General features: G+C 39.3%; 2 protein-coding genes across 2 annotated transcripts in view; both read right to left on the reverse strand.

The window, feature by feature from the left end:
- The window catches only part of MS3_00010696 (uncharacterized protein), a gene marked incomplete at its 5' end in the record, with an annotated part of 31,215 nt that extends 25,593 nt beyond the window's left edge, over positions 1-5,622 (reverse strand). Inside the window, 2 exons of the mRNA XM_051219093.1 lie at positions 5,547-5,574; positions 5,616-5,622. Coding sequence (XP_051064009.1) covers positions 5,547-5,574; positions 5,616-5,622 — 35 coding nt within the window. The remainder of the gene's footprint in view (positions 1-5,546; positions 5,575-5,615) is intronic.
- A 76-nt stretch (positions 5,623-5,698) lies between these two features.
- MS3_00010695 (uncharacterized protein) lies at positions 5,699-6,016 on the reverse strand (the record flags this gene model as incomplete). Its single annotated transcript, XM_051219092.1, has 3 exons — positions 5,699-5,712; positions 5,749-5,857; positions 5,891-6,016. 3 exons carry the CDS (start codon positions 6,014-6,016, stop codon positions 5,699-5,701), a joined length of 249 nt encoding a protein of 82 aa, XP_051064010.1.
- Between the last annotated feature and the right edge of the window lie 6,392 nt (positions 6,017-12,408).

Consider the following 12,408-nt stretch of genomic DNA (forward strand, 5'->3'; position numbering starts at 1 on the left):
GAGGCTTTGATCACTAGTGAACCATCAAACAGCAGCTTTTGTGAAACGTTTGGACTCTGAGTTAATACGATTCGCTAAAGTTGTGTAATTTTTTGCGAGCGCGAAACAGAAGGAATAGTAGTATTTTTCTTCGTTGAATAAACCTTTTAGTATTGATTGTAACCCAAGGTGAAAAGGTTTTTTGTATTTATTCTAGTCGGATTTTTCAGTTACAGTAAAATATTAGTCTCATCTTTTTGCGTTCAGTGTCTATCACCTTTGAGACCTTAAAAACACTTATTCTAGAGATCAGGTTTCCTGTTTGTTTATTTTCTTTGCGCCTTAGGAGATTTCCTTTTCTTGTTCTCTCTGTGAGATCACTAAAGTTTTAGTGGTGCAAGTAAAACATCATTGTGGTAGACCTGCATGCTTTTTACCGGTCGAGGATGGAATGCAATGTGACAACTGTGACGCGTGATATCATAACGTGTGCACCGGACTCACATTGGCTGTAAATAAAGGTGAATCTAGTCACCATCACGTTGGTTGTGCAGAGCATGTTGCTCTACAAAATCTCTGCTAGTTCTTGAGGCGATCGAGCTGCTAAACATACCTAGAAAGATTCCCTCAGATAAACAGCCAGCAGCAGATGAACAGTTTTCGAGGGAGCAGTGAGCGTTATCATGAGTCCGGCTATGAACCTGAATGAAACCGTCAAGGTGGACACTAATAACGCAGAGGATAACAAAAACACAGATGTGGGAATGGTTACAAGAAAAATGGAAAATCATGCTGAGAAGAAACAAATTATAGGGAGCCCTAAGATATGTGAGTCGACGGTTTCAGCTCCGGATTCACATATCAACGCAAAACAGACTATGGAGGAGTAAAGCCTAAGTGGTGTAGATGATGTCAGTCGGTCAGCTACAACGTAGGGTCCGTCACATATATACATCGTTCTAAGTTGCCATACCTAGTTAGCACGAAACATTAACACTAAATTCATAGAAGTAGTCACTTCAATAGCAGTAATGTGTAAAAGAAAGATTGTGTATAAGAATATAGTACAGGAAGAAAGAAATAGTTGGTAGAAAGAAAGATAAGAAGCAAGTTTAATCTTACGGTTTAAGTAAAGACAAAGTGTGTACATACCGACGCCATTGTGATTGATTCGGAGCCATATCACCGAGAGTCTTTAACCAATGGTCGCGATAGTCACGTGGACCCCAACCAAGTAGTCTGCATCTACCAACATGGCTATGACTAGAAGTTAGTGACATTACAGATTGATGCCACGTTTTTGTTTGGCCACCCCAATTTTTTCCAACCGTCTCCAACACCTGTTAGCATTGCGCGTCGTCGTAAACGGTGTTCAGACATAGGTAACACGCGGTCCAACCATCTCAGTCGATGAAGATTGGCCTATAGTTACACCCAGAAAAGAAAACGGAAGGATTCAGAGCGAGACATTCGCGTCTGACTCTGAATCGGACTGCAGGGATGGGCAGATTTTAAGGAATGAAACTCCACAACTTGCTAGCACGAACTTCGCTGACAGGTCAGTCATTTTCTTAAGCAGCCAAAGGCTAGATGTAAACACGGCCTCAGCTACATTAAGTCCTTAATAAGCAAACTACTTCCAGAAACAGTAGCAGGAGTTAACATCCATGAGCTATACAGAATAAGACAAAAATTGGATTCTGTAAGTACCCAGAAAAGCCGCCTCTTAAAAGTTACCTTTGCTTCTGCTGAGGGGTGAAACTCAATGCTGAAAAATTGATGAGAACTGACTGGACCCGGAATATATGTCCGTGAGGATTGGAGCCTGGTTGGTCATATTAAGAGACGATCGGCAAAGGTAAAAATAAATGAGCGCCACCGGAACGGAGAACTCCACCTGGAGCCTCTCTGCGTTGCCGGTCACGAGCCCGGATAAATGAGGAGGGTTGGGCATGCGGCTAGCAACCCTATCCCGCAGAAAATTAACTCGCTATATAAACGCTAACCAGAAAAAAATAACTCAAACAGTTTAAACTCTGCCCTTGGAGTTAGAAAGTCTTCATTTAGAAGAGTTATGATACCACATGGTGAAAGCCGAGTTCCTTCGGAAGTTACGAGGCTGATGCCCTTTCTGACAATCAGAGCAACCATTAATTTAGGTACATGGAATGCTCGTACAGTGTCGGAGACCGGAAGAAACATTCAAATTGCTACAGAAACACAGTGGAAGCAGGTTGGACAATAACGACTAGCTTCAGGAAAGCTGCTGTTATACTCCGTCCATGAAAATGAAGATGATCCACACACACAAGGAGTTGCACTGATGCTATCAAAACAAGCACAAAATGCACTTATAGGATGGGAATTTCATGGGCCGAGAATCATCAAAGCTTCGTTCAAAACAAAGAAAGAGGACAATAAAATGGGCGTCATCCAATGTTGTGCGCCTAACAACAACAACAATGAAGACGCTAAAGATCAATTCTATGATAGGTTGTAGTCAATCGTCGAGAAGTGCCAACAAAATACTTGACCATACTGATGGTAGACCTAAATGCCAAAGTCGGGATATACAACACCGGATATTAAGACATGGTGGGACGACATGGACTAGAGAAGGGGACGAAAATGTGCCTTTAATAAACTGGTTATAAACAGCGCTATATTCCCACACAAACGCATACACAAAACCACATGAACTTACCGGGTCACATTACACAGAACCAAATCAACCATACCTACATCAATATAAAGTTCAGGAGGACAGTGGAGGATGTGAGAGCCAACAGAGGGGCTGACATAGCATTAGATCATCATCTGCTGGTCGCCAAGATGAAGCTGATACTTAAGAAGTACTGGACAACGGGGCGAACAACATCACGACAGTTTAATATGACTGTTATTCGGGATACTGACCAACTAAACAAATCCAAGATAACCCTCAGCAATAGATTCCAGGCCTTTCATCATCTACTTAATGGAGAGAGAACTACTATGGAAAACAACTAGAAAGGGATAAAAGGGGCAATAACTTCGACATGTCATGAGGTTCTGGGCCACAATAATCACCATCATAAGGAATGCATCATTGTTGATACACTGGATAAGATTCAACAGAGGAGGAACAAGAAGACAGCAATCAATACCAACCGAACAAGAGCAGAAAAAGCCAAGGCACAAGCTGGATACACAGGAGTAAACAAGCAAAAGAAGAGGAGCATCAGAACTCACAAACGTAAATATGTGGAGGACTTAGAAATGACAGTGAAAAAGGCTGTAAAAGAAGGAAACATTAGACAATTGTATAACACAACAATGAAAATCACTGGAAATTATCGTAAACCAGAACGACCAGTCAAGGTATTTCTACTGTGTTGGGCGGAAACCCGGAGAACTACGAAAGCCATCATCCAGAAGACACAAGCGTTTATTAACAGTTTTTTATGCAAAATACTTCGGATCCGTTGGCCAGACATTATCAGCAACAACCTAGTGTGAGAGAGAACAAGCCAGATTCCAGTGGAGGAAGAAATCAGGAGGCGGTGCTGGAAGTGGATAGAACGCACATTGAGGAAAGCACTCAACTGCGTCTTAAGACAAGCCCTGACATAGAATCCTCAAGGCCAAAGGAAAAGAGGAAGACCAAAGAACACATTACGCCGAGAGACGTAGAGGGACATGAGAATAATGGAGAAAAATCGGATAGAACGGGAAAGGAAGGCCCAGAACAGAGTGAGTTAGAGAGTGCTGGCTGGCGGCCAGCGCAAATAAGTAAGTGAAACGGTGAAAAAACCTTATGCATAAGCGTTTTCATATGGTAATATTCTGGAACAAAACAACCCCAAAACCACTATGGGCGGCAACGTAAAGCTCTTCACAGAATTAAAGGTGTGCTACACAAATGCTCTCAGCCTACATATTGTAATTGCAGAGCTCAAAACTATGATGAATACAGAATACCGTGATGTCATTCCCATCTCAGAGGCATGGTTAACGTCAGAAGTGTATGGTAGTAGGATTGATGGACTAAACTGTAGGGATGGTGGGGTTATTCTGGACACGAAAAGTACCTTAGCCATTCGAGGTATCAAGGCAGTGGCATACGACTCAGGTACATGTAAACTGGTGCGCTGTAGGATAAAATGTAAACGGCATGGTGTTGAACTAGTTGTAGTATACCGCAGTCCAGAATGTGTAGTGGATGACTTCCTCCTAAGCAAACTTAAATCCTTGTGTAACAGGGGTGAGAGCCTTATAGTAGGTGACTTTAATGCACAGTTTATAAATTGCGGAAACATAAGAGTATGGTCATCAACAGTATCATTTGGGCGTAAATTGTTAGAAACCACAACCCTCCTAGCTATATTCCAGAGCATTAGAGATCCCACGAGATATGACCTACAAAACTCTTCATCTCTCTTGAACTTAATCTTCACACACGGTGATGATCAGTCAAATAACTCTTCTCCTACCTTTGGGGAGGAGCGACCATGCGGCCATCTTACACAAGTTCGTGACCGAGATGGTCTGTCAAGCAGTTTTACCAACCCGTCCTAACATATGAAAGACAGACACCAAGGTGATCAACTCTTCAGCCTCGGCTGAAAACTGGATAGTTAACTCAGGGGCAACAGTAGAACAAACATGGACTCATTTCCGGCAGTTATACGATCAAGTTACTCAACCATTTATACACTGGATAGTCCCAAAGAAGAAGTATGGCTATCCCTGGATATTCGACGTTTACTAAAACAAAAGAAAAAATGTTGGAACATCTCCACCAGTCTTGGCACAGCAAGTACGATGGAGCACTACAGGTCGGTACAAAATAAGTGTAAAATTACAATCCAGGGAGCTCAGTAAAAATATGAAAAACAGTTGGCCTAACCTGTAACCAAGCAGCCTAAGAGACAATTCTCGTACATAAAATTCTACGGAATAAGGACGCAGCATAGGATTTCTAACCTAATTAAGGAAGGACGTGGACCTCAACAGATAGAGTATGATCAGGAAAAGATAGAGGCTATAGCAGACTATTTCGGGACAGTCTTCTCTCAGGAGCCTCTTCTAAACGAAAACTAGACCCAAATATAAAGTCAAAAATTGTCTGCCTCAGTAAAATTACTGAGAAATATTTTTTAAACATTAGAAATCATGTAAGCTACCATTAACTAAGGAGAATTCCATTACTTTGACCGGTAAAATCCTAACGCATGTGATAGCACAACTTACATCCCAATTTCTAATATATCTCAAAACCATAAACTATTTTCCAATAGGAGTTGTAGAGAATAAAATGAAAGTTTTAGTTCCCGAGTTACAGCATGAAGATTTTTAGGTTATTGTTTTGAAAGTTACAAGAAAACATCCGTTGTGTAGTGCATCCAGGTATTTCAATTTTTTCCTCTTTGAAAACCAAAGGTTTGAGGTTCTTTTGATGCTTCTTAAAATTACTCAGTCATAGACAATGTATTCTCTTAGCGTGGACAGGAATCGATTTCAATCGTTATAGGAAACTTAAGCATTAAAGAACAATACACAACTATGTATACCATGAATCGTCTCACCTTCCACTGTGTGAAATTTCATTTTCATCTAAACTTCCGCAGTTATTTGATTAAGTACTTAAGACTCACCACCCATAATATGAGTTTCGCCAAACGGAGGGTTGTCACGATCATTTGGACAGTCAGCATGTACTAACTTCCACCTCTCTATTCTAGCTTTCACAAGCTTATCTAAACAAAATAAAACATATAATAGGAATACCTCTTCTCTTTTCTTCACTTCTTATGTACAATTCCTCAATTTTGCTTGGTGGAAGTTTTTTAAAACGTTCAAGGAACTCAGCTCTACTTTTGTGCAAAAGATCCACAGGCTAAAAAATATCAAATATAATGACTTAAATTACGAGTATCTTTAAACGTGAACAAGCTTCTAGTGATCTCGGACTGGTTAGGACATACTTAGAGTCTGTAAACTGGGGATCTTCAAAGTTTTCTAGATCTATTCGAGGTATGTTTTCGTTGTTTGACATCAATTTTGAATTGAGGAAAAACTGAGGAAAAATGCACTGAATACGACTTGTTAATAACAAACCACTCTTTATTTGTGAAAACGTCGAACCTGTTACCGCGTCCGTGACAACCAATTCGAAAAATACCAGTGACCTTAAGAATTGTTTTAAATATTTTATCCACATAGCAGTTACTTATAAAATATTTGGAATATTAGAACTCACGTTCTATTGTAGGCGAGACTTTTGACTGAAGTGAGCATAAACACTCTGTTTCAATGTCAAATGTTCATTTTCAGTACATTTAGTGTTCTGTAAACAAATATAAGATGAACTGACACTTGAAAGAGGAATTAAATAGTAGAAGAGGAAAACGAGATATATCGCGGGGCGCGTACATGATTATACTAACGAGAGCAATAAATTTTTACCTTGTACCGGTAAATAAATCCCCAAAATAAATAGCTCTGTAAGTTTTCGACACTGGATGCTGACCAGATTAGTTTTAGTGGACTCACCTAGCTGAAGGCGCTCGGTCATGCATCCGCACCAGATCACGTGTAGAAACGCCGTGCTCAACATCTACTGCAATCGCTAGCCAGACTAGATCAGACAATTCCGATATAGTGGCAATCGTCAAATACAACTTCTGATCTCCTCGATTCTGTCTTTTGATTTATCTTGGTGGGTACGAGTTACATTAGAAGGTGTTACTGGTAAAAGCGTTGACAAACACTGAATACCTGTGCCATCTTCAACCTCATATATTCGTTGCATTTGATGTTGACTTGTTTGAGTATTCGCAAAACGCTCTTAATTTCAATAAGCATAACTATGAAATCGGAACGTGTGTGATCATTACTCGTTTATACGGATCACCGCATGTTCTAATTATTACACCATTCCATGCACTTTCATTTATATCAAAAACATTACATGATTTCCAGCCACAAAATTATCTTCCTGGAATTTCTTCTTCAGGTTTGTATGTTTCCCAGTATTTCGTATTCGTTAGGAAAACTAGTTGCTGCGTTAACTGTTAGTATACCTAATTGTGGCACGTAATGTTCTGGAACTCTCTCTTTTCATGAGCAAAGTATGCAAGATATGGTTGCCTTTGTGTAAACTCTCTGTTTTTTACATACCAGCCTTTTAGGTGTATCTGAACAAACTACAACTGCTTATATAAACTTTTGACACAATAAATAATGTAAAGATGCCACAGGTATTCGTAGTTTGGCATCGCCTTTACATGTTATACCCTTAAAATTGAAGTATACGAACCCGGTAAATCAGAAGTCAGAAATGAAGGAGTTCAAATATATATTTGGGGAGCTATCGATAAGTCGAAAAGCGTCTGGTCTAAGCTGACCAGCAGTTACAAGGGATGAGTAGTACGGCCTACACACTTGTGATGTGGCGTAGACGCGTGACCGAGTGCCTTCAGCTAGATGTGCCCAGTAAAACTAATGAGGTCAGCATCAGTGTCGAAGACCCACATAACTATTTATTTTGGGTTTTTTTAGCAGTACAAGTGTTATTTTTCTTCACCAGTATATATGGGTTGCATGCAACTGATCAGCTACGTTTTCTACTCAATCGACATAGACTCTATCTCAGTGCATACCAGTCATGAGTTTTTTATGAGTGACCATAGAATTGTATTGAGTATTATTCACTCTTTAAACGCCATACAATTGAACTCTAAAGCTTCAATGACGTACCAGAGCAGACATTTTGATCAACAAACATGGAAACGGACTGAAACTCTCATTCAATGTTTACCATGGGAAACTTATTTTACCGCAAATAATGTTGACATTGCGCTTTCCAATCTATACCACAACCTGATATATTGTCTTGACCGCACTGCTCCAGTTATTGGCCGTGTGGCTTATAATGCTAATAGGGGCCAAAATACTTTTAAAAGAAAGCTGAGGAAATTAAAATACCGCTACTATGAGCAGAATGATGTATATGCACTTCAAAGTATAATTAAATTAATCGACAGAAATGCTTCATCTAAACGTAAGTATTTCATGAATATAGAAAATAAAGCTCTACGTAGTAAAAGCCCAGAACTATCAATACTTCGACTTTTTAAATCCCGTGTAAAGTCAAATTCCCTTGGTACGACTAAATTCTTCATAGTTAACGGAAGCATTGTTAACGACCCGAATACTATATGCGAACAATTCAGCAAGCACTTCTCGCAGTGCTACAAAACTGGGACTGAAAACTACATCATTACATTTCCAATGCTGACATCCAGACATCTGTCGAAAATTGATTTTACACCCTCCAACATCAAGCAGGCCATAGCTGCCCTGAAAAAGTCTTATGATGGTGGACCTGACGGGATACCTTCATCATTTGTGAAATATGGAAGTAGAGAATTTCCACTATTTTGTTTGAAGCTTTTCAATCTATCTATGGAATATGGGACCTATCCATCTGTATGGAAAACATCCCTTATCACCCCTAGATTCAAAACACGACCACGTAGTGATATTATTAACTATAGGCCAATTAATTTGACATCGTGCCCTCAAGAACCATGGAAAAAATCATCCACAAACAGCTACTACCATTTTTACTTTCGGCTAGTCTGATCAGCCCATCCCAACACGGGTTTATGACTAAACGCTCATGTTTCACATCACACCTGGAGTTTTTTGATCAAATTACCCAGAGAAGAGATGTTGGTCAGTCAGTGATAGTTCTTTACTTCGATTTCAGTAAGGCTTTCGACAGTGTCTCACACAAACTTCTTCTTTTAAAACTCTCTTCATTTGGCATACAGAATCCCCTTTTATCTTGGCTCAAAGCTTTTTTAGAAGAACGTAGCCAAATCGTTCGCTTTGGATCTTGCTACTCTAAACCTGTGGATGTAACCAGTGGGGTTATACAAGGAAGTGTGGTTGGTCCATTACTCTTTCTCCTTTTTATCAATGATGTGTGTTCCCTCTTTCAGTATGGTAAGCCTTTCCTTTTTGCTGATGACCTGAAAGTAGTTTATTAATTCTCTTCTCCCACGAAAGAAAGCTATATTTCAGCGGTAATCCAAGAGGAAATAAAAAGTTGTACGAATGGACTATTTCGTGGAATATGCCACTTAATGTTGACAAAAGTGGATTTATTCACATTGGTCGCTGTCTTAACTTAAATCTGACTGTACAGACACATACACTCAAACCTCTCAACACTGTTCACGACCTGGGTTTAAGATATAGCAATAGTCTGAACTTTTCTGAACACATTATATCTCAAGTATCCAAAGCTAGAAAGCTCATCGGATTGATAATGATAAGCTTCAATAATATCTAATCGAGATTGTTACCATACAGAAAATGTATCTTACCCATTCTCGAATATGGTATTTTAGTTTACAGTAATTGTAGACATAATGACCTGATTAGAATTGAAGGTGTTCAAAGAAAGTTCACCAAAGCTGTTCTGGGGTATTCCGATAACAAAGACTATTACCAAAGATGTCAACAACTCAACTTAGAACCTCTTTGGATCAGACGTATCAAATTAAATCTTGCCTTTATCTACCGGCTTATTAACGGTATTTCCTACTCCTCGGCATCCACCCCTTCATACCTTACGATATCATCCCACAATCTACGCAATAAGGAGAATATTCTAGCGATTCCAAGAACCCACACAAACTTACGTCAGAATTTTTTCCTTATTCGCTACTCAACCATGTGGAACAGACTGCCAGTGAACCTCCGTTGCAGTGAAACTACAACCCGGTTCAGAAGTCTGCTTGAAGATTTTCTTTCCGAAAGTGGATTATGTCACCTATTGAATATCAATGTATTCAATAATGATTTATACAAACAAGGTCCATCATCCATTTGATTGCTTGAAAAGCAAAATAAAACCTTTAAATCTTTTCACATCTATCTTGTTTTATTTCTCTTTATCTTAATATATGAAGTCTGCTTATGTTCATGTTTATCATTATTACCGTTATTAATATCATTATTAGTTCCCCGACACATTAGATATTCTTTTTGTATCTTCTTATCCTTCTAAACATATTTAACTCCAGATTGTCCTTTAAAATCAATTTTGAATTTCATAACATCAATCTTAATTATTATTGCACAAATATTTATACTAATACCCGGTTTCACTCTGTATACTATTACATAAATCTAAATGTATTCATCCGAGTGCTTTAACGGATTTGTATTTTATTTTTTCAATTGATGGTTTCCTTGTGAGGTTGATATTCATTACACAATTATTATTCTTATCATGGATCAAAACTTTTCACTAAGTGTCCACTTCTTTTCTCTCTTCTTTCCCCTAAATAAATATTATTCTTAAGATTACGAAGTTTGTAATTAAAACAATAACTTGTGTTACACTTAAATTAAATTCTCAGACCCGTTTTATCTTCACTATGCATATATGACTCATACATATTGATATTTTATTATCCTTTCATTTAATTGTAACTTTCATAGCATCACTCTAAACTATAACTGCACAAACATTTATTCTAGCGTCATATCTTACTACAATAATAAGTTGTTTTTTCCTAATTATTTTTTGTTACTAATTTGACGGTATATACATAGTTGTTTGTTCTTGTTTTATGTTCATAAACACGCCAATTAAACTGTTTGCGTATTTCACGTCTCCTTTATTTCTATTCCCTTATTTTCTCCATTTCCTTCTTTAAACTCAATTCAATATTCTTCTCAATTACACAGACCCGATTTATTATTATTAATATTCTACTATTATTGCTCCAATTTTTTTAAATGGCAAGTATAATGCTGACATTATTGAAAATAGTGTACTATTGCATTTTTTGAAGAAACCCGAAATGGTTTCTTCGGAACACTTATGTACCCATAAGATGTTTGTGAATAATAATAATAATAATAATAATAATAATAATGTTGACTAGTGTATGTAACAACACTCGTCACACGGCTGGGAGTAAATTTCACGTTTACGAGTTACCTAAGTGTATCGTAGAGTGTACTAACATAAAGGAATGAGTCGATAGTTGTTCCTATCTTTAAAAAGGGTTCACGTCGTTCCTGTAACAACTATCGGGGGATAAGTCTACTTCCGATTGCGTCCAAGCTATTGGCTTCCGTCATACTTCGTAGGTTGTTCAAAACCCGAGAAAGATTGACTCGCGAGGAGCAGGCTGGTTTTCGTTCTGGTCGAGGATGTATTGATCATATCTTCACCCTCCACCAAACGTTAGAACACTGTCATACTTATCAAAGGCCAAGAATCGTAGTGTTTCTTGACATCAGGGCTGCCTTCAATTTGTTGGACAGGACTATTCTCTGGGATGGTCTATTGAAGAAGGGTGTGTCTGAGAAGTCTATTAACATCTTAAAAGCCCTATATAAAAACGCCTCATGCAGAGTGAGGGCATACAACCACCTCTCTCCATTGTTCCATTCGAGCAGTGGGGTTAGACGGGGTTGCCCAATCTCACCATTCCTCTTCAACTTTGCCATCGATGACATTCTGGAAACAGCTCTGATGAATGTAAGTAATGGCTGTGTGAATCCGTTGCCTGGAGAAAGACTACTCGACCTTGAGTATGCAGATGATATTGTCTTACTGTGCGATAATGCCCAAGCCATACAATCCGCACTTAATCAGTTGGTAATCAATGTCCGTAGGTACGGCATGTGCTTTGCACCTTCGAAGTGCAAAGTACTTCTACAAGACTGTCAGGATCCTAATCCTGTACTCACCCTGGATGGTGAGCAGATAGAAGTAGTTGAGAAGTTCGTGTATCTGGGTAGCTGCATAAGTGCTGGTGGGGGTGTGAGTGATGATATCAATGCACGTATAGTGAAAGCCAGAGCGGCTTATGCCAATCTGGGCCATCTTTGACGCCTTCGTGATGTTAGTCTGGCTGTAAAAGATCGGATCTACAACGCGTCGGTGAGAGCAGTTTCGCTCCATGCTTGTGAAACCTGGCCTCTCCGAGTTGAGGATGTTAGACGACTCTCTGTGTTTGATCATCGCTGTCTCCGAAGGATTGCTGACATTCAGTGGCAACATCATGTCAGTAATGCAGAGGTTCGGCATCGTGTGTTCTGGCACAGAGATGATAATTCAATTGGTGTCACCATCTTGAAACATCGACTTTGGTGGCTTGGACATGTTCTACGAATGTCGTCCCAGAGAATTGCACGTCGTGCATTATTTGCCGACTCTGGGCTGGTTAGAAGAGGCGGAGGTGTGGTCAGTATATGACATGGTGTCGTGGCATGAAAGAAAGCTGCAAAGGACTGGCTTGTGTTGGTCCTTCACGACTCCCTGGTTGGGGTCCGAGAGATGGTGCTACACAGTGGCTAGAGACGTTATCAAATATGGCTCAGAATAGAAGCCAGTGGCGATCCTGCTGTAACCTT

The sequence above is a fragment of the Schistosoma haematobium genome (assembly GCF_000699445.3).
Source record: "Schistosoma haematobium chromosome Unknown HiC_scaffold_330, whole genome shotgun sequence".
In the NCBI taxonomy this organism is placed as follows: domain Eukaryota; kingdom Metazoa; phylum Platyhelminthes; class Trematoda; order Strigeidida; family Schistosomatidae; genus Schistosoma; species Schistosoma haematobium.